A 20,760-nucleotide genomic window follows, 5' to 3' on the forward strand; every position below is an offset into this window, starting at 1 on the left:
TCACAGTTATCAGATATTTTAGGCAAACAGAGGCAATGTTAAAAATCTTGGGGTAATAGTGCATGTGACATTAAGCCAGATGAATATTGGAAACATTTTAGGTTGAGTATTTACTTACCATTGTTCTGTGTAAAGAATATCATGTGATTTCATTCCATCACACTCTAGTTAGAAAACGCTGATCCTTTCTAGTTTTCTAATTTCTAATAATATTTAATTTGATGTGGCCTTGCTTCACTAAGACAATATGAATTACATATTAAGAAATCCCAGTATTTTTTATTAAGTACATAGCTACAAAAATGCCCATGCTGTATGTAGGAAATATATATGTGCTCTTAACTTCATTCTGACTCTTTCATAAATAGTATTTAAAGGTTAGATGAAGTTTAGCCTGCCAGAGGTTTAAATGCCCATTCAAGACTTATGTACTTCTTATATACATTTCTAAACTTTTAATGTAAATATCTTAAGATATTTACAGATAATCAAACTAAATATTGTCAATGAAATAAAAATAATAAAAGTGTTTAATGTAACATCTTGGAAATGAAAGAACTATACTTATAATTCTGTGTTTTGTACTAGTGCTAGTGTACACTCATGAACAGTTAGTCCTTACTTAAGTTTCTTCAGATTATTCTGTTTTTGTATTTTAAGTCATGTGATATTTAAAACTTCTGACATTTACATTAATCTCACATTTGAAAACTTTGTATATAAAACCACATAGGTATGTTTTCTGATACATAAATTAAAAATAAAAGTCCATTATTTTAAGGAAAATTTCTGGCACTTGTACTTAAAATTCTAAGTCACATTGATTGTGAATAAATGCATTTACACAAAGTCTTACTAAAACTGATTAAATTTCCAAATTCTCTTTGAATGACATACTTATTCATAATAACCTCATGCTTGAGCTAATGCAAAAGGGTACCTATTCATAAATCTTTTTCTGTAGTGTTTCCATCACAGCCTGGCATTAGCTACATTGTTCCATGGCTTTTCTGGAGGATGGGAACCACACTACAGTGACAGAGTTCATTTTATTTGGCTTAACAGATGACCCAGTTCTTAGAGTCATCCTCTTCACCATCATCCTGTGCATCTACCTGGTGACTGTGTCTGGGAACCTCAGCACCATACTTCTCATCAGAGTATCCTCCAAGCTCCATCACCCCATGTACTTCTTTCTCAGCCACTTGGCTTTTGCTGACATAGGCTACTCATCATCTGTTACACCTAATATGCTTGTCAACTTCCTGGTGGAGAAAAATACTATCTCCTACTTTGGATGTACCATCCAGTTCAGCTCAGCTGCTTTCTTTGGGGGACTTGAATGTTTTCTTTTGGCTGCCATGGCTTATGATCGCTTCATGGCAATCTGTAACCCACTGCTTTATTCAACTAAAATGTCCACACAAGTCTATTTCCAGTTGCTCCTCGTGGCTTACATAGGTGGTCTTCTCGATAGTTGTTCTTTTACTATATGCTTCTATTCATTAGTTTTCTGTGGACCCAATGAAATCAATCACTTTTTCTGTGATTTGGCTCCATTATTAAAATTATCATGTTCTAATGTCAGTATAACTGCAATGATTCTCTCATTTACAGTTGGATTAGTTATTGTGGTAACAATGTTTGTCATAGCCATCTCTTACACCTACATCCTCATCACTATCCTGAAGATGCACTCTACTGAGGGTCGGCAGAAGGCCTTCTCCACCTGCACCTCCCACCTCACTGCAGTCACTCTGTTCTATGGAACCATTACATTTATTTATGTGATGCCCAAATCCAACTACTCCATTGACCAGAACAAGGTGATGTCTGTGTTCTACATGGTGGTAGTACCCATGTTAAACCCCCTTATCTACAGCCTCAGGAATAACGAAATTAAGGTTGCTCTGAAAAGACAATTTGGTAGGAAAACCTTTCCTTAGAGACATATGTTATAGTGTAGCAATTCATATAGCAATAATATCTCATAGATATAGTAGTAAAAGGAAGGTGAGTGTCTGTGATTGAAACGGTCAGTAAATCTGGAAAATCAGAATACTTACCAGAATTTAATTTTCAGATTACAAAAGAAATAACAAGGTCAAAGTAAGTTACTTTCAGTTAAGGTAAAGATTTAATTAACAGTATAAATAGAGTCAGATAGTATATAATCTGATCAAAACAGTTTGAAGGTATTTCCATATTATTTCCATTAATTCATATTTAACCCTATTACTGACTGTATCTTACCTGTCCACAAATCTCATGTACTTGTTAAATGTCTGTTCCCTACTGCTTCTGGAAAAGTTGAGAATCAGACAGAATGAATTCAGTGGGCAATCTTCAGTTTGATAGAAGCATGCCTTAAAGGAGATAGTGGTACCCAGAATAACTTTTTTATAGACTATAATGTGAGGGTTTTCGCTTCACTTTGTATTCTCTTTGTGATGTACAACTACATATACACATCAAAAATTCACTTTAGAGGGGACTGGGTCCTCAAAAACTTTATCCTAACAATAAACCTTTATCTTCAATATTAATCTGAATTCTTCCCAGGAAGAATTCCAAGCTCACTTCATATGTTAGATTGAGTTGAATTCTTGAGCAAGGATCCTGAAAACAAACAACAAGAACAGCAATGGGCATGGTATCCTAGAAAAGAATCAAGATTGTAAGTTCAACAGTGAGGTTGTGAAGAGGATATTTTTTGAAAGACTTCAACAGTCAAACCACTCATCCACATGTGCAGAAGGAGACGACCTGGTTCTATCTCCTTTGAAATCTGACTGCCTTTAGGAGAGAGGAAATCAACCTTCATATGTAGGTGATTATCAAATTTGCTCTTTTTCCTCTTTATTTTAATGTTTCAGAAAGAAATCCCACCTTCTTGATGACAGAGTCAAAGGCATTGATATTTTTATTCACTTACTTTTATTGTCATACATTCCAGAATTGTGTCCCATGAGCTCACAAATTTTAATTGAGCCCAGTAGTAAGGACAGGAAATGAGAGCTGGTAGGGGTGGGATTTATCCTCTAATACAAAATTCCATCAATAAAACTAACAGGTAAGGTATATAGACACTTAGAACACATTCAGTACTATTGATAAAACAAAATTAAACAATGGAAACCAAGGTCATTTGTGAGAGATTGATGTGGCACAAGCAAGTGGATGGTACAGGTCTCACCAAGAACCTAATTGTTGAGAAAGACTTGCAGGATGTTAGGACACTCATGTCAAACAAGAGAGTATCTATGTGAGTTAATTATGTGAATACAATATTATACTCATGTGCATATTTTATATCATTGAGGCTTCTGTTTAAACAATGACAGAGCTATTCATTTTATTTAGCACTGTGATGCACCCAACAGAAACAATGATAAAAGGTATTTCTTTGATATTATATGATAGTGACAGAATAAGTGATCTGTAGGCATTCTAAAAATGTAACAAAATGGGGAAGCACACCTAATATATATTATATAGTATAATATGTATTACATAATATATTGTATATATGCAGTGAGTTGGATTAGTAGATTAAAACTGTTAACACAAAGGTTAACTGCTTGAGTTCATTTCTTGAAATCCACATAAAAGTAGGAGATAAAGTCTCCCTTATACATACACACAGAAATATATCTCTTTTTCAATGAAAGAATTTGAAATTCAAGAGGAAATGCTACAATTTAAGTTAATTTTAATATGTGTTGGGGGATGAGATGGGGCAAGTATCATAAACTCATTCATGTTCTATGGAGAGAACTGATCAATAAATATCACATAGATCCTCAGAATAAAGGGGAGGTACAGACAAACTTTGCTTGGGGTGTAGCCAGTGGGAGTGGGAAGCTCAGTCCTTGAACTTGAGTGTAACACTGTCAAGAACAAGTGGTATGCTAAGACTAATTGAGTAAGTGATTATACAAGCCACAATTATCTGTGTAAAGCACAGAAAAATTTACTAAGCTGGTTAATGACCCAGCATAATAAACAGAGAGGACAATGACAGTGTAGAAGAGAAATAAAAACCACTATGATTTCAAAATCCAAAACTACCAACATACACAATAGTATTACATTCACTGAAAAGGTAATGAGTGGCTGAAATATACAGAGTAACAGAAAATGAAAAATTAAATTTTATAAAGCTTCATAACTGAAAAATTCATGATGCCAGTACTTCCAGCAGATATTTTTCTTTGAAAAGCCTATTTTTAGATTGTATTTCCAGTGACAGTACAAGTAGAGAAGCACTCTGGCTGAGAGTTCCATGACTCTCTGGTTGAAGGAAGTGTAAAAATTATTCTCAAATATTTTCTCATGGTCTATGTGAGAGTCATTGTTAGGGAGGGGAACTGAGGGTAACCACTAGAAAGTCCCAGATTCCAGGGACCCAATAGGTTCTCAGGACCTAACAGGGAGAACTTTAGCCAAAATACCCAACAAAGGGGAGAGAGTACCTGTAGAGACCATGTCCAGTGGATAGGCATGGCTCCCTGGTTTAGGGATGGGGCCACCCACCCACCTCAGAAATATTAATCCAGAATTCCTCCTGTAAGCAGGGACAAAGAGTGGAGCAGAAACTGAAGGAAAGGCTATATAGAGACTGCCCCACCTAGGATCCATCCCATCTGCTGACACTAAACACAGATACTATTGTGGATGCTAAGAAGCACTTACTGACAGACGCCTGATATAGCTGTAGCCTGAGAGGCTCTGCCAGAGCTGGACCTATACAGATGCAGATATAAACAGTCAAATATTGGACTAAGCATGAGGACCCCAGTGGGGAAGTTAGGGGAAGAACTGTAGGAGTTGATGGGATTTGCAACCCCATAGAAGAACAAACCGGAACTCCCAAAGCTCCCAGGGACTAAACCAAAGAGTACACATGGAGAGACCCATGGCTCCAGGTGGATATGTAACAGAAGGTGGCCTTGTTGGACATCAATAAGAGTGAAGGTCCTGGTCCTGTGGAGGCTTAATGACCCAGGATAGGGGAATGTTAGACTGCTGAGGCAGGAGTGGGTGTGCAGGTGAGGGAGCACCCTCATAGAGGCAGGGGAGGGAGGAAAGGCTAGGGGGCTTGTGGAGGGGAAACTGGGAAGGGAGATAATATTTGAAATGTAAATAAATAAAGTAACCAATTAAAAAAAAGAATCATTGTATTTAGGGAATCAGCTAGTTTAAATGGATCTTGGGCAAAGAAGTTTGAAAGTTGGTAAGTGCTCAGTGGTCAGCCATGTACATCAAGGAGGCATCAAAGATAGAGTGAATGACCCATAAACGTAAGATTAGCAGGAGTTGTTCTGGGTCATGAAAATAAAGAACCATGTTTCTACCTTCCACCACCAAAACAAACAAATGAACAAACAAACAAACAAACCTGTTCAAGGGAGTAAACATTATTTGAGGGCCACCCATGTTTTTTTATTCTCATAGTTTTCTTTATAACAATATAACATTAGATGTAAGAATTATGTCTTAACTACTATTTGAAAATCAAATTTGTGCCTTCTCCAATCCCATTTCCCTCAATGTACCTAATGAAGTATGTAATATTAGTCACTACAAAATACTTAAACAAATGAAAAATGTTGAATGAAAGTAGTCAATATTGTCTATTTTAATTAGTACATATTAATATCCAGGAAAACGAAATATAAAATGGACCTATTACCAACATTTACCTGAGATATTTATATATATTCTAATAATTATAAAATAAAAGCATAGTAACTCTCACAAAAAATAAAAGACAAATGAGATTTTTTTCCTTGAAAATTATGTTTATGAGAGATGAACAATTGTCACCTGAGCTAATGGTCCCTGGAGATTTGAGTTAGTGAAAATCCTGTGATTCTTCAGAGACTTATTTTCAATAGTAAACAATGATTGTGGGTGGCAGCTAGGAAGCTATAAAATCTTCTTGCAATTATCCAAAATTATATCCATAGTAATAATTATTATTCATGCTTTATAATGAATTCTTATTTCCAAAGTTGAGTGTCCTGGCTTTCGTCTAAAAAGTATGTATGTATGTATGTATGTATGTATGTATGTATGTATGTATACACACACAAACACATACAAACACACACACACATACACACAGAAACACATACAAGTCAGGTGTAATCAAGAAAAAAATAACTGAAACAACACACTTTTAAGTCAAATTGTTGTGACAAATTAGGCATATAACTTAGCTCTGAAAACTTTCTTATTTATCCAAATACTAAGAAGACTTGAAACCCACATGGTCTCTAATGGCATGTAAGCTCAGGGCTCAAGAAAAAAAATGCTGATAAGTTCACTAGCTTTGGCATAGGATGGTGATTTCAAAACAAATATCTCAGTGAAATACAGATTTTGTTTACTGATCAAATGTTCTAACATCACAGGCTGAAGATCTCAAGATGAGAGTCAGAATGCTCACAGCTGGGTGAACTTGAGTAAATGTAATATTCCAGGGTAAATATTTACCTGTGTATTCTGTTGACAATCATTATTTTATTCCACTGTGTAACAATTAGAAAGCATCATTATTTCAAGAGAGTATTTGTTGAGAGTACGTACTAATATACTAGAAAAAATATTTACATACTGGTAGTGCAAAAAACAAATATTGGTGTTTAAGGTATTTGATAAATTTACAGTAGGTCCTATCATTTATTATTTTAGTGTGAGTTCCCTTTTTTTCTTTCTAGTCCTCACCATACAAATTGGCCCTGTGGCAATCAGGTAGCTGATAGACTTGAGCTTTATCTCTAACTATACATCTTTTTCTCCTACTGAGGAGTTGATCTGTTACCTTTCCTAAGTTATCAAATACTCTTCAGTTTATTGCCCCTCTTCATACACATTCTATCTGGGGTTCATGTATTCCTTCTAGTGGTTCTTATGAAAATTAAGTTATTTAATATTTTCAAATCACACATTTTATGACCTAGAAATTGATTCAATAAGAGTCTTAATATTATTATGGAAATGACAGTAGAGTATCATATAATGTTTTAATCCAATAGAAATAATTTGGAAAAGATTACTAAAACTCAGAAATTACTTGATTCATTACAAATTTTACATTGTAAGGTTATTTTTTCTTGTACATCTGATAAAATTTTTGTGATTTCTGTAAGTCTCACACTAACATAGTTTTTAATCAGTAGGTATACTGCATAATATTTAAATGTAATTAAAAGTACATTATTTAAAGAAAATTTCTAGAATTTCATTCTAGAAAGACTCAATAAATATGAATACAAATCACTAAATGTCTAATATAATTCCACAATTACATGTTTTGAGTGATATATTTTTGTAAAACTTCTATGTGTCTATGAAAATGTAGTCATGTATTCATAAATACACTTTTGTAACATCTCCATCATAGCCTTGATCTGGCAGCAGCTATACTGTCCCATGGCTTTCTTGGAGGGTGGGAGCCACACTGCAGGGACAGAGTTCATTTTAGTTGGTTTAACTGATGGTCCTGTTCTTAGAGTTATCCTCTTCATCATCATTCTGTGCATCTACCTGGTGATGGTTTCTTGGAACTTCAGTACCATCCTTCTCATCAGAGTCTCTTCCCAGCTCCATCACCCCATGTACTTTTTCTCAACCACTTAGCATCTGTTGACGTAGGCACCTTATCTTCTGTAACACCCAATATGCTTGTCAATTTTCTGGTGGAGAGATATATAATTTCATACATTGGATGTGGCATCCAGTTTGGCTCGGCTGTTTCCTTTGGGTCAGCTGAATGTTTCCTTCTGGCTACCATGGCTTATGATTGCTTTGTGGCAATCTGCAACACACTATTTTATTCAACTAAAATGTCTACACATGTCTGTGTTCATTTGCTTATAGGATCTTATATAGGGAGTTTTCTTAATGTTCCCTTCATTACTGGTTATGCTTTCTCATTTCTCTTTCGTGGACCCAATAGAACACTTTTACTGTGATCTTGCTCTTTTTGTTGAACTCTCCTGTTCTGATGTTAGTGTCTCTGGAGTTGTTACCTCATTTTCTGCTGGCTCGGTCACAATTACCACACTGTTCGTCACAGCCATCTCCTTTTCCAAAATCCTCATCATCATCCTAAAGATGCGCTCCACTGAGGGTTGACAGAAGGCCTTCTCAACCTGCACCTCCCACCTCACTGCAGTCACTCTCTACTATGGTACTGTCATATTCATTTTTGTGATGCCTAAGTCCAGATACTCCACTGATCAGAACAAGGTGATATCTATGTTTTACATGGTGGTTTTCCCCATGTTGAATCCCCTTATTACAGCCTTATGAGTAATGAGATTAAGGGTGCTTTGAAGAAACAGCTTAGCAAAAAATATTTTCTTAAGATACTTGCTAATTCATTATTTTGTCCCATTCTGTATACTAAGGATATATCATATACATAATATTAAAAGAAATGCATGTTATGACATATATTTTCCCAGACTTGAAGTTTACTTGTAAATGTACATGGTGAGTACACATACATCCCAAGTTAAATCATATGTTCATAGTAATACTTAATAAATTTCATATATAACCAAAAAATTTTCCATACACAATCATAACATTGTTTAAGTTTTATTCATATTTTAAATTCCCATTGTGTGAAAGCTATTGAGTGGTTGATTTTTTAATTCCATGTCTAGTTTTAATAAGAGATAACCTCAAGTATTTGGAGAGAAAATGACAGGGTGAAACAGACAATAAAAACGGTTGAGGATATTTTTATTGCACTAGGATCATCTATTTGGCCTGGAGTTGCATGCTCATGGACATCAGATCTGTGTCGTCAGTTATTGGCATTAATTCATGTCCAAATGTAGTCGTACCTTGAAAGTATTTTCCTGTATCCTGTCTTACGGAGAACTTTTCACATTGTTATTAAGGAGTTCAGAGTTTCTGGTTTCACATTGAGGTTTTTGGTCCACTTGGAGTTGATTTTTGCACAGATGATGTATTATCGGTCTAGTGTCATTCTTCTGCATGTGACTATTCCATTTTCCCAACATCGATTTTTGAAAATAATGTCCTTCCTCAAGTATGTGTTTTGACAACTTTGTCAAAGATCTGCATTTATAATTATGTCTGACAGGTTGTTTCTCAACTTTCAAGACTTTTTTCATAATGCAAAAGCATATTAACTTCAGAGATTAATCATCTCCTATGATTTCAAAATCTTAAGCTTGTCCACATTCTTTGCTAACTCATGGGCCTCTCACATACATAACCACTACCCACAATGCACTGTTTTTCTCCTGAGTGACACTCTGATGTGTTTGTAAATTGTTGGGCATTTCAGGAAGACTTCTTTAAATTAAACACTAAACCAAGGATTCCATTATCTGATGCACAGCATTCCTAATTTTCAGTGTGGTTGTTGTTACATGTTCATGACTAGTTTTCTGCACAAATTTTGATCTTGATAGTAATGCTCTCTTCCACTCCTCTTCAATTTTCTCACTGTGTGAGGATCCTAGTAGGCTTTAATGCACACTGAGTTTAAATAACTGAAATAAATATCTAAATGAAAAATGTCTCTTTTTAAAACAAGATTCAGTGAGTTCTAAATGTTTTTTTCTCCATCTTTATTAAATTGGGTATTTCTTATTTACATTTCAATTGTTATTACCTTTTCCGGTTTCCAGGCAAACATCCCCCTGACCCCTCCCCCTCCCCTTCTATATTCCACACCCCATCCTCCTCCCATTACTGCCCTCCCCCAAACAATCCCGTCCACTGGGGATTCAGTCGTGGCAGAACCAAGGACTTTCCCTTCCACTGGTGCCCTTACTAGGCTATTCATTGCTACCTATGCAGTTGGAGCCCAGGGTTAGTCCATGTATAGTCTTTGGGTAGTGGCTTAGTCCCTGGAAGCTCTGGTTGGTCGGCATTGTTGTTCATATGGGGTCTCGAGCCCCTTGAAGCTCTTTCAGACCTTTCTATGATTCCTTCAACAGGGGTCCCGTTCTCAGTTCAATAGTTTGCTGCTGGCATTTGCCTATGTATTTGCCATATTCTGGCTGTGTCTCACAGGAGAGATCTACATCCGGTTCCTGTCAGACTACACTTATTTGCTTCATCCATTTATCTATTTTGGTGGCTGTATATGTATGGCCCACAGGTGGGGCAGGCTCTGAATGGGCATTTTTTCAGGCTCTGTTCTAAACTTTGCCTACCTATATCCTCCCAAGGGTATTCTTGTTCCCCTTTTAAAGAAGGAGTGAATCATTCACATTTTGGTCATCCTTCTTGAATTTCATATGTTCAGTGCATCTAGGGTAATTTGAGCACTTGGGCCAATATCCACTTATCAATGAGTGTATACCATGTGTGTTTTTCGGTGATTGGGTTACCTCAATCAGGATGATATTTTCCAGTTCCATTCACTTGCCTCTGAATTTCATAAAGTTATTGCTTTTGATAGCAGAGTAGTATTCCATGGTGTAGATGTACCACATTTTCTGTATCCATTCCTCTGTTGAAGGGCATCTGGATTCTTTCCAGCTTCTGGCTATTATAAATAAGGCTGCTATGAACATAGTGGAGCATGTATCTTTGTTATATGTTGGAGAATCTTTTGGGTATCTGCCCAAGAGAGGTATAGCTGGGTCCTCAGGTAGTGGAATGTCCAATTTTCTGAGGAAGCTCCAGACTGATTTCCAGAATGATTGTACCAGTCCGCAATCCCACCAACAATGGAGGAGTGTTCCTCTTTCTCCACATCCTCGACAGCATCTGTTGTCGCCAGAGTTTTAGTTTTAGCCATTCTGACTGGAGTGAGGTGGAATCTCAGGGTTGTTTTGATTGGCATTTCCCTTATGACTAAAGTTTTTGAACATTTCTTTAGGTGTTTCTCAGCCATCCGGCATTCCTCAGCTGTGGATTCTTTGTTTAGCTCTGAACTCCATTTTGTAATAGTGTTATCTGTCTCCCTGCAGTCTAACTTCTAGAGTTCTTTGTATATTTTGGATATAAGCCCTCTATCTGTTGTAGGATTGGTAAAGATCTTTTCCCAATCTGTAGGTTGTCATTTTGTCCTAACCACAGTGTCCTTTGCCTTACAGAAACTCTGCAGTTTTATGAGATCCCATTTGTCGATTCTTGATCTTAGAGCATAAGCTATTGCTGTTTTGTTCAGGAAAATTTCTCCAGTGCCAATGTGTTCGAGATGCTTCCCCACTTTTCCTTCTACTAGTTTGAGTGTATCTAGTTTGATGTGGAGGTCCTTGATCCACTTGGACTTAAGCTTTGTATAGGGTGATAAGCATGGATCGATCTGCATTCTTCTACAGGTTGACCTCCAGTTGAACCAGCACCATTTGCTGAAAATGCTATCTTTTTTCCATTGGATGGTTTTGGCTCCTTTGTCAAAAATCAAGTGACCATAAGTGTGTGGGTAAATTTTTGGGTCTTAAATTCTATTTCACTGGTCTATCTGCCTGTCTCTGTACCAATACCATGCAGTTTTTATCACTATTGCTCTGTAATACTGCTTGAGTTCAGGGATAGTGATTCCCCCAGAAGTCTTTTTATTGTTGAGGATAGTTTTAGCTATCCTGGGTTTTTTGTTATCCCAGATGAATTTGAAAATTGTTCTGTCTAACTCTTTGAAGAATTGGATTGGAATTTTGATGGGGGTTGCATTGAATCTGCAGATCGCTTTTGGTAAAATGGCCATTTTTACTATATTAATCCTGCCAATCCATGAGCATGGGAGATCTTTCCATGTCCTGAGGTCTCCTTCAATTTCTTTCTTCAGAGGCTTGAAGTTCTTATCATAAAGATCTTTTACTTGCTTGGTTAAAGTCACACTGATGCATTTTATATGATTTGGGACTATTATGAAGGGTGTCATTTCCCTGATTTCTTTCTCATCTTGTTTCTCTTTTGTATAGAGGAAGGCTACTGATTTATTTGAGTTAATTTTATACCCAGCCACTTTGCTGAAGTTGTTTATCAGCTTTAGTAATTCTCTGTTGGAACTTTTGGGATCACTTAAATATAATATCATATCATCTACAAATGACTTCTTCTTTTCCAATCTGTATCCCCTTGATCACCTTTTGTTGTTTGATTGCTCAAGCTAGAAATTCAAGAACTATATTGAATAAGTAGAGAGAGAGTAGGCAGCCTTTTCTTGTCCCTGATTTTAGTGGGATTGCTTCAAGTTTCTCTCCATTTAGTTTAATGTTAGTAACTGGTTTGCTGTATATGGCTTTTACTATGTTTAGGTATGGGCCTTGAATTCCTATTTTTTCCAGGTCTTTTATCATGAAGGGGTGTTGAATTTTGTCAAATGCTTTCTCAGCATCTAATGAAATGATCATGTGGTTTTGTTCTTTCATTTATTTATATAATGGGTCACGTTGATGGTTTTCGGTATATTAAACCATCCCTGCATGCCTGGGATGAAGTCTAATTGATCATGGTGGATGATTGTTTGGATGTGTTCTTGGATTCGGGTTGACAGAATTTTATTGAGTATTTTGTGTCGATATTCATAAGGGAAATTGGTCTGAAGTTCTCTTTCTTTGTCGGATTTTTGTGTGGTTTAGGTATAAGAGTAATTGTGGCTTCATAGAAGGAATTCAGTAGTGCTCCGTCTGTTTTAATTTTATGGAATAGTTTGGAGAGTATTGATATGAGGTCTTCTATGAAGGTCTGATAGAATTCTGCACTAAACCCATCTGGACCTGGGCTCTTTTTGGTTGGGCAACCTTTAATGACTGCTTCTATTACGTTAGGAGTTATGGAGTTGTTTAAATGGTTTATCTGTTCCTGATTTAACTTTGGTATCTGTCTAGGAAATTGTCCATTTCCTGCAGATTTTCAAGTTTTGTTGAATATAGGCTTTTGTAGTAGGATCTGATGATTTTTTGAATTTCCTCTGATTCTGTAGTTTTGTCTCCCTTTTCATTTCTGCTTTTGTTAATTTGGACACACTTTCTGTGTTCTCTGTTTAGTATGGTTAATGGTTTATCTATATTGTTGATTTTCTCAAAGAACCAACTTTTGGTTCTGTTGATTCTTTCTATGGTCCTTTTTTGTTTCTACTTGGTTGATTTTAGCTCTGAGTTTGATTATTTCCTGCTTTCAACTCCTCCTGGGTGTATTTGCTTCTTTTTGTTCTAGAGCTTTTAGGTGTGCTGTCAAGCTGCTGACATTTGCTCTCTCCTGTTTCTTTCTGCAGGCACTCAGAGCTATGAGTTTTCCTCTTAGCACAGCTTTCATTGTGTTCCATAAGTTTGGGCATGTTGTACCTTTATTTTCATTAAATTCTAAGACTCTTTAATTTCTTTCTTTATTTCTTCCTTGACCAGGTTATCATTGAGTAGAGTATTGTTCAACTTCCATGAAAATGTGGGTGTTATTCCCTTATTGTTATTGAAGACCAGTGTTAGCCCGAGGTGGTCTGATTGGACGCATGGGATTATTTCTATCTTTCTGTATCTGTTGATGCCTGTTTTATGACCAATTATATGGTCAATTTTGGAAAAAGTACCATGAGGTGGTGAGAAGAATATATATCCTTTTGCTTTAGGGTAGAATGTTCTATGTTAAGTCCATTTAGTTCATGACTTCTCTTAGTCTGTCTACGTCTCTGTTTAATTTTTGTTTCCATGATCTGTCCATTGATGAGAGTGGGGTGTTGAAATCTCCTAGTATTATTGTGTGAGGTGCCATGTGTGCTTTCAGCTTTAGTAAGGTTTCTTTTACATATGTAGGTGCCCTTGCATAGATATTTAGGATTGAGAGTCCATCTTGATGGATTTTTCATTTAATGAATATGAAGTGTCCTTCCTTATCTTTTTTGATGAATTTTACTTGAAAATCGATTTTATTCGGTATTAGAATGGCTACGAACAATCAACCAAACCAGGAGCTGGTTATTTGAGAAAAACAACAGAATAGATAAACCCTTAGCCAGACTAACCAGAGGGCACAGAGAGTGTGTCCAAATTAAAAGCATCAGAAATGAAAATGAAGTTATAACAACAGAATCCGAAAAAATTCAAAAAATTATCCATTCCTACTGCAGAAGCCTATATTCTATAAATCTGGAAAATCTGGATGAAATGAACAATCTTCTAGAAAAATACCAGGTACCAAATTAAAGCAGGATGAGATAAACCATCTAAACAGTCCCATAGGTCCTAAAAAAATAGAAACAGTTTTTAAAAATCTCCCAACCAAAAAAAAAAAAAGCCCAAGATCAGGTGTGTTTAGTGCAGAATTCTATCAGACTTTCATAGAAGACCTCATACCAAAGTTATCCAAATTATTCCAAAAAATAGAAACAGAAGTAACACTACACAATTACTTCTCTGAAGCCACAAATATGGTTATATCTAAGCCACACAAACACTCAACAATGAAAGAGACCTTCAGACCAATTTACCTCAAGAATATCAACACAAATATACTCAATAAAATTATCACAAACTGAATCCGCGAACACATCAAAACGATCATCCATCATGATCAAGTCAGCTTCATCCTGTGTGATTCAGGCATGGTCCATTACATGGAAATACATCAATATAACCTACTACATAAACAAACTCAAATAAAAAGCCACCATGATCATCTCATTAGATGCAGAGAAAACATTTGACAAAATTTAACACTCCTTAATGTTAAAAGTCTTGGAATGATCAGGAATTCAAGGCCTATACCTAAGCATAGGAAAAACATTATACAGCAAACAAGTAGCCAATATCAACTAAATGGAGAGAAACTTGAAGCAATCCCACTAACATAAGGGACTAGACAAGGCTGCCCACTTTCTCCCTACTTATTCAATATAGTACTTAAAGTCCTAGCCAAAGCAATCAGACAAGAAAATGAGGTCAAAGGGATATAAATTGGAAAGGAAGAAATAAAAATATTACTATTTGCAGATGATATAATTATACACTTAAGTGATCCATAAAATTCCAACAGAGCTCTCCTACAGTTGATAAACTACTTCAAAAAAGTGGCTGTATATAAAATTAACTCAAAAAATCAGTAGCCTTCCTCTACTCAAAGGATAAACAGTCTGAGAAATAAATTAAGGAAATGACACTCTTCACAATAATCACAAAAAATAAAATAAAATACCTCGGTGTGCTAAATCAAGCAAGTGAAAAAATCTGTATTACAAGAACTTCAACTCTCTGAAGAAAGAAATTGAAGATCGCAGAAGATGGAAAGATCTCCCATGCTCATGGATTGGCAGGATTAATACAGTAACAATGGCCATTTTGCCAAATGCAATCTACAGATTCAATGCAATACCCATCAAGATTCCAACTCAAATATTCATAGAGTTTGAAAGAACACTTTGCAAATTCATTTGGAATAATGAAAAAACACCAAATAATGAAAACTATCCTTATTAATAAAAGAACTTCTGAGTCTAATCACAATCACTGACCTTAAGCTGTATTGCAGAGCAATAGTTGTAAAAGTTGTCTTGGTACAGAGTCAGGAAGGTAGGTCAATGGAATAGAATAGAAGATTCAGAAATGAATCCACACAGCTATGGTCACTTGGTCTTTGAAAAAGGAGCTAAAACCATGTAGTGGAAAAAAGATAGAATTTTAAACAAATGGTGCTGGTTCAACTGTAGTGGATCATGGACCTCCACATCAAACCAGATATACTCAAACTAACACAACAAAAAGTGGGGAAGAGTCTAGAACACATGGGCACTTGGGAAAATTTACTGAACAGAACACCAATGACTTATGCTCTAAGATAAAGAATCGACAAATGGGACCTCATAAAACTGCAAAGCTTCTGTAAGGCAAAGGACACTGTCATTAGGACAAAACAGCAACCAACAGATTTGGAAAAGATCTTTATCAATCCTACATCAGATAGCAGGCTAATATCCAAATATACAAAGAACTCAAGAAGTTAGACTCCAGAGAGCCAAATAACCCTACTAAAATAAAGTACAGAGCTAAACACAGAATTCACAGCTGAGGAATATCAAAGAGCTGAGAAGTACCTAAAGAAATGTTCAACATCATTGGTCATCAGGGAAATGCAAACCAAAACAACCCTGAGATTCCACTTCACACCGGTCAGAATGGCTAAGATCAAAAACTCAGGTGACCGCAAATGCTGGTGAGGATGTGGAGAAAGAGGAACACTCCTCCATTGTTGGTGGGATTGCAGACTGGTACAAACTCTCTGGAAATCAGTCTGGAGGTTCCTCAGAAAATTGGACATTGCACTACCTGAGGACCCAGCTATATCTCTCCTGGGCATATACCCAAAAGATCCTCCAACATGCAATAAAGACACATGCTCCACTATGTTCAAAGCAGCCTTATTTATAATAGCCAGAAGCTGGAAAGAATCCAGATGCCCTTCAACAGAGGAATGGATACAGAAAATGTGGTATATCTACACAATGGAGTACTAATCAGCTATCAAAAACAATGACTTCATGAAATTCAAAGTCAAATGGATGGAACTAGAAAATATCATCCTGAGTGAGGTAACCACTAAGGATCCGATCAATGATAAGTGAATATTAGTCCTAAAGTTTGGAATACCTAAGAAAAAAATTCACAGATCATATGAGACCCAAGAAATTGGAAGACCAATGTGGATGCTTCATTCCTTCTTAGAAGGGAAAACAAAATACTCATGGGAGGAAATACAGGGATGTAGAGTGGATCAGGGACTGAAGAAGAGGTCATCTAGAGACTGCCCCACCTGGGAATCCTCCCATATGCAGCCACCAAACCCAATCACTATTGCTGATGCCAACAAGTGTCTGATAGGGTGTCTCCTGAGAGGCTTTTCCAGTGCCCTACTTATATTGATGAGGATGATTGAAGCTAACTATTGGACTGAACAAGGCAACCCCAATGGAGTAGTTTGAGAAAAGTCTGAAGGAGCTGAAGGAGCTGAAGGGGTTTGCAACTCCATAGGAAGAACAACAATACCAACTAACCAGAAACCATAAGAGATTCCAGGGAATAAACCACCAACCAATGAGTGCACATTGAGGGACCCATGATTTTGTCCACATATGTAGCAGAGGATGGCATTGTCCAGCATCATAGGAGGAAAAATTTTATTGCTAGTTTCAACAATGCAGGACAATGTCAGGGCATTGTGGTTGAAGTGGGCATGTGGGAGTGGGACCATCCTCATAGTAGCAAGGGGATGGTGGAGAGGGTATGGGAGAGGGGAGAAAGGGGAATAACATTTGAAATATAAATACATAAAGTATCCAAAACCACAAAAAGAATAGACCAGCATCTTCTGAGTAGTCTTTTCTGAGCACACAAAGAAGCTGTGTTCTAGAGATAGCCAAGGTTGTATCTTAGTAATATGTAAGAGTCACCCTGGTGGTACTTATTTTGAGGTTTTGTAGGCATCATGAAGAACAGCCAAGTTTTAGCACTGTGAGAGGCCATGAAAAGCCATTGGTGAGAGTGCAGCTCCAGTTGCTGTTGACAGCTCAGGATTGAGTGATCATGCAACAGAGTTGAGGCTTGACACCACAAAGAGAGCCTCTGAAAGGATATTGGTAAAGCCTAGTTGCAGTGGAACACTCCAGCATATTGGGGAGGCCAGAACTGTGGGATGATAACCAAGAACAAAGGCAGCAATGAATCAACCTGAGTTTAGAGTGCTACAGAGGGCAGAGTTGAAGATAGAACACAGTGACACTCAATGGAAAATGACAAATCTATATGCTTTGACATTATGTCTCAAGCAGTAGGCTTCAAGCACAAAAGTCATCCATGTTGAGCCCATGGGGCTGCTGCCACCTATGACAGGAAGATGTGAGGTGACCTGGAGCTCCCGAAGAAACAGGTTATTGCTGACTAGGACCTACACTAGACCTGCTGGCCAGCTCCCCGCATAAGGTACCAAGGTCATAATCTGGGCTGCTTGTCCTCCTGGGAGACCAAGTGTGTGGTACACAAAAGCTCTATGCAGGTTAGAAGCAAAGTAGTCACACTCAGTATGGTGTGCAGAAGTCTGGAGCTTCCAAAGAAACATGCCCTTTCTGAATAGTGCTGGTCCTAGGCCCACCAACCTGCCACCACCAAACATGGAGCCCCCATGACTGCACCCTTTGCTGTTTGCCCAACTGGAAGGCAAAGAGCACAGGTATCAGCACTGCCTGCAGATTACAAGTACAAAGAGAAGCCTAGCAAGCTTCCAGGTGTCAGACATTGAGGGTGAGGAGGTGTGTTGCAGCCAGGAGCTCACACAGAACATGTCCCCTGATTTTCTGCCTAGCTGCAACATCATGCTGACTCTAGGCAACAGCAGGACATCCAAGATGAGTCTTAGCAATGGTCCAGTATTTATAGTGCTTTCAAAACCAGAATGATTTCTAAATATTGATTAGTTATTGTAATCAATATGTGCATGTAAAGCTGTTTGGGCACAAAATATATGTACTGCATGCTTCATTCCAGTTTCCAATGACTCTTTGATGAATGAATATTCAATGAAGAGGTAGGAAAGATAGAGGATTGGAGCGTTGAGTGCACCATGAAGAGAGTTAGAACTAGAGATGATAAGGTCACTGATAGATGTGAAAAAAGGGTGCAGGAGATGGGGAAACATGTCATTGTCAAGCTGACCCATCAAGGTAGTGTGCAGCACCCTGGAACTTGCACATACTCAGTCCTCAAATACATGTATAGCCAAACAACAAGAGAATGTCCTAGATGAAGAATGTTTTTTCTTTGGATTTGACCTCCTCAAAAAGCCTCTGTAGTCTATACTACTCTATTTAGTATACATAGTCTGCTGCCCAAGGCCATATTGAAGCCCAAGGTTCCTGTGGATGTCAGTGATCCTATAGCAACTGGGGGTTGTGTTTATGTGCCTGGCCCAAGTTATCACCTGAGGCCATGTTGATGTCACTTGGCTGTGTTGTGTCTCTGGACTGTGCCACCACCTCAGACCATGTTGATGTCCAGGTCTGTCTCCTACCAAGGGTCATGTCTGGGTCTATGGTCCTATTGTAGCCAGGAATTATATTAATGGTCATTAGTAATGCTGCTGTCAGGGCCATATTAATATGAGTGACCTATGTTTTCACCTGAGGCTGTGTTAATGTCTGTGGTTTATGCTACCTTTAAGGATGGTGTTTGGTTTCATGCTGTACTACAGCCATTCTAAGGTCCATGGGCTACCCTGTAGCCTGAAGTCATGTCGATATCTGTAAGCTGTGTGGATGTCAAGGGCTATGATAGGGTTGACTGCCCATAGAGCATCAAAGGGCCATGTTGATGACCATGGTCTCTACTGCCACAGGAGGACATGATGATGTCCATGGACTTGGTTTTCTTTAAGGGGCTGGCTCCAGTGAGTGTAAGTGCAAAATAACTGTGAATTTGTCTCCTCCTTCTCCTTCTCCTCCTCCTCCTCCTCCCCCTCCTCCTCTTTCTCCTCCTCCCCCTTCTCCTTCACATTAATCCCCTTCCTTTTCCTAAGTATCCCACCACCTATACCTCTTAATAATAGTATATGTGAATTGACTGAACAATAGCAAGCCACATTATCAACCATTCACACTCATGTCTGAACTCCATTTTTTTCTTTCTTCTTGTACAAAGGAAAGCTATAAAATTTAGCAGTGAAACCTAAGCTTTTACAGAAAAATTATGTATGTAATAACATTATCAAAGCTGAAATGAGCATTGTATGAGGTTATGGGCCTGGCATCATAATCTTCTTGCCAATGAGAATTTATAGACCCTTAGATAATTGACAAGAACTACTGGATACTCACTACTTTTTTGTTTTAAAACATGCCACCTCATGATATACTTAATTTGAATAAGATGGTATACACTTTGCCATATATTAGTCATAAAAACATGAGTGTGGAACTAATTACTAATACCTTTAAAAGCCTGATGTGAAAATGAGAAATAAACATTCTTGCATCAACACAAAAGGAAAATTATTACCTAACAGTGCCTGTGCCTTAAGAATGTATAGAGAAAGATTGGTAATATAAAGTTAGTCTATATTTTATGAGAAATGGTGTTTTATAGGGAATGACTTGTTTTCTTTTCTTTTTTTTAATCAAATAATTTTTACTTACATTTCAAATGTTACCCCTTTCCATGGTTTGCCATCAATAAACCCCCTAATCCATCTTCCTCTCCCCCTTTTACTATGAGGGTATTTCCCTACCCATTTTCACACCCCTTCCTGCCTCCCTGCCCTGAAATTCCCCTACACTGGAGGGTCGAGCCTTGGCAGGACCAAGAGCTTTTCCACCCATTGGTGCCCGACAAGGCCATTCTCTGCTACATATTCAGCTGGAGTCATGGGTCTGTCCAGGTGTACTCTCTGGATGATGGTTTAGTTCCTGGGAGCTCCAGTAGGTAGGTATTGTTGTTCTTATGGGGTTGCAAATTCCTTCAGCTCCATCAATCCATTCTCTAACTCCTCTAGTGGGGACCCCATTCTCAGTTCAATGGTTGGCTGAGAGCATCCATTTCTGTATTTTCATGCTCTGGTAGACCCTCTCAGGAGATAGTTATATCAGGTTCCTGTCAGCATACACTTCTTGGCACCAGCACTATTGTCTGGGTTTGGTGGATGCAGGTATATGTGCTGGATCTCCAGGTGGGGCAGTCTCTGGATGGCCTTTCCTTCAGTCTCTGCTTCAAACTTTGTCTTTGTATTTCCTCCTATGAATATTTTTGTTCCTTCTTCTAAGAAGGACTGGAACATCTT

At 37.6% G+C, this 20,760-nt stretch overlaps 1 protein-coding gene and 1 pseudogene across 1 annotated transcript; both read left to right on the top strand.

Moving 5' to 3' along the window:
• The first annotated feature begins 1,001 nt into the window (after positions 1–1,001).
• Or5p6b (olfactory receptor family 5 subfamily P member 6B) lies at positions 1,002–1,946 on the top strand. The gene has a single exon (NM_001000217.1). It carries the CDS (start codon positions 1,002–1,004, stop codon positions 1,944–1,946), a length of 945 nt encoding a protein of 314 aa, NP_001000217.1.
• Positions 7,441–8,438, top strand: Or5p84-ps1 (olfactory receptor family 5 subfamily P member 84, pseudogene 1; annotated as a pseudogene).

This window comes from Rattus norvegicus, chromosome 1 (assembly GCF_036323735.1).
Source record: "Rattus norvegicus strain BN/NHsdMcwi chromosome 1, GRCr8, whole genome shotgun sequence".
NCBI lineage: Eukaryota > Metazoa > Chordata > Mammalia > Rodentia > Muridae > Rattus > Rattus norvegicus.

What these genes read in the sequence shown, in the direction of transcription:
- Or5p6b (NM_001000217.1), top strand. Translation starts at nt 1,002, where the DNA reads ATGGCTTTTCTGGAGGATGGGAACCACACTACAGTGACAGAGTTCATT.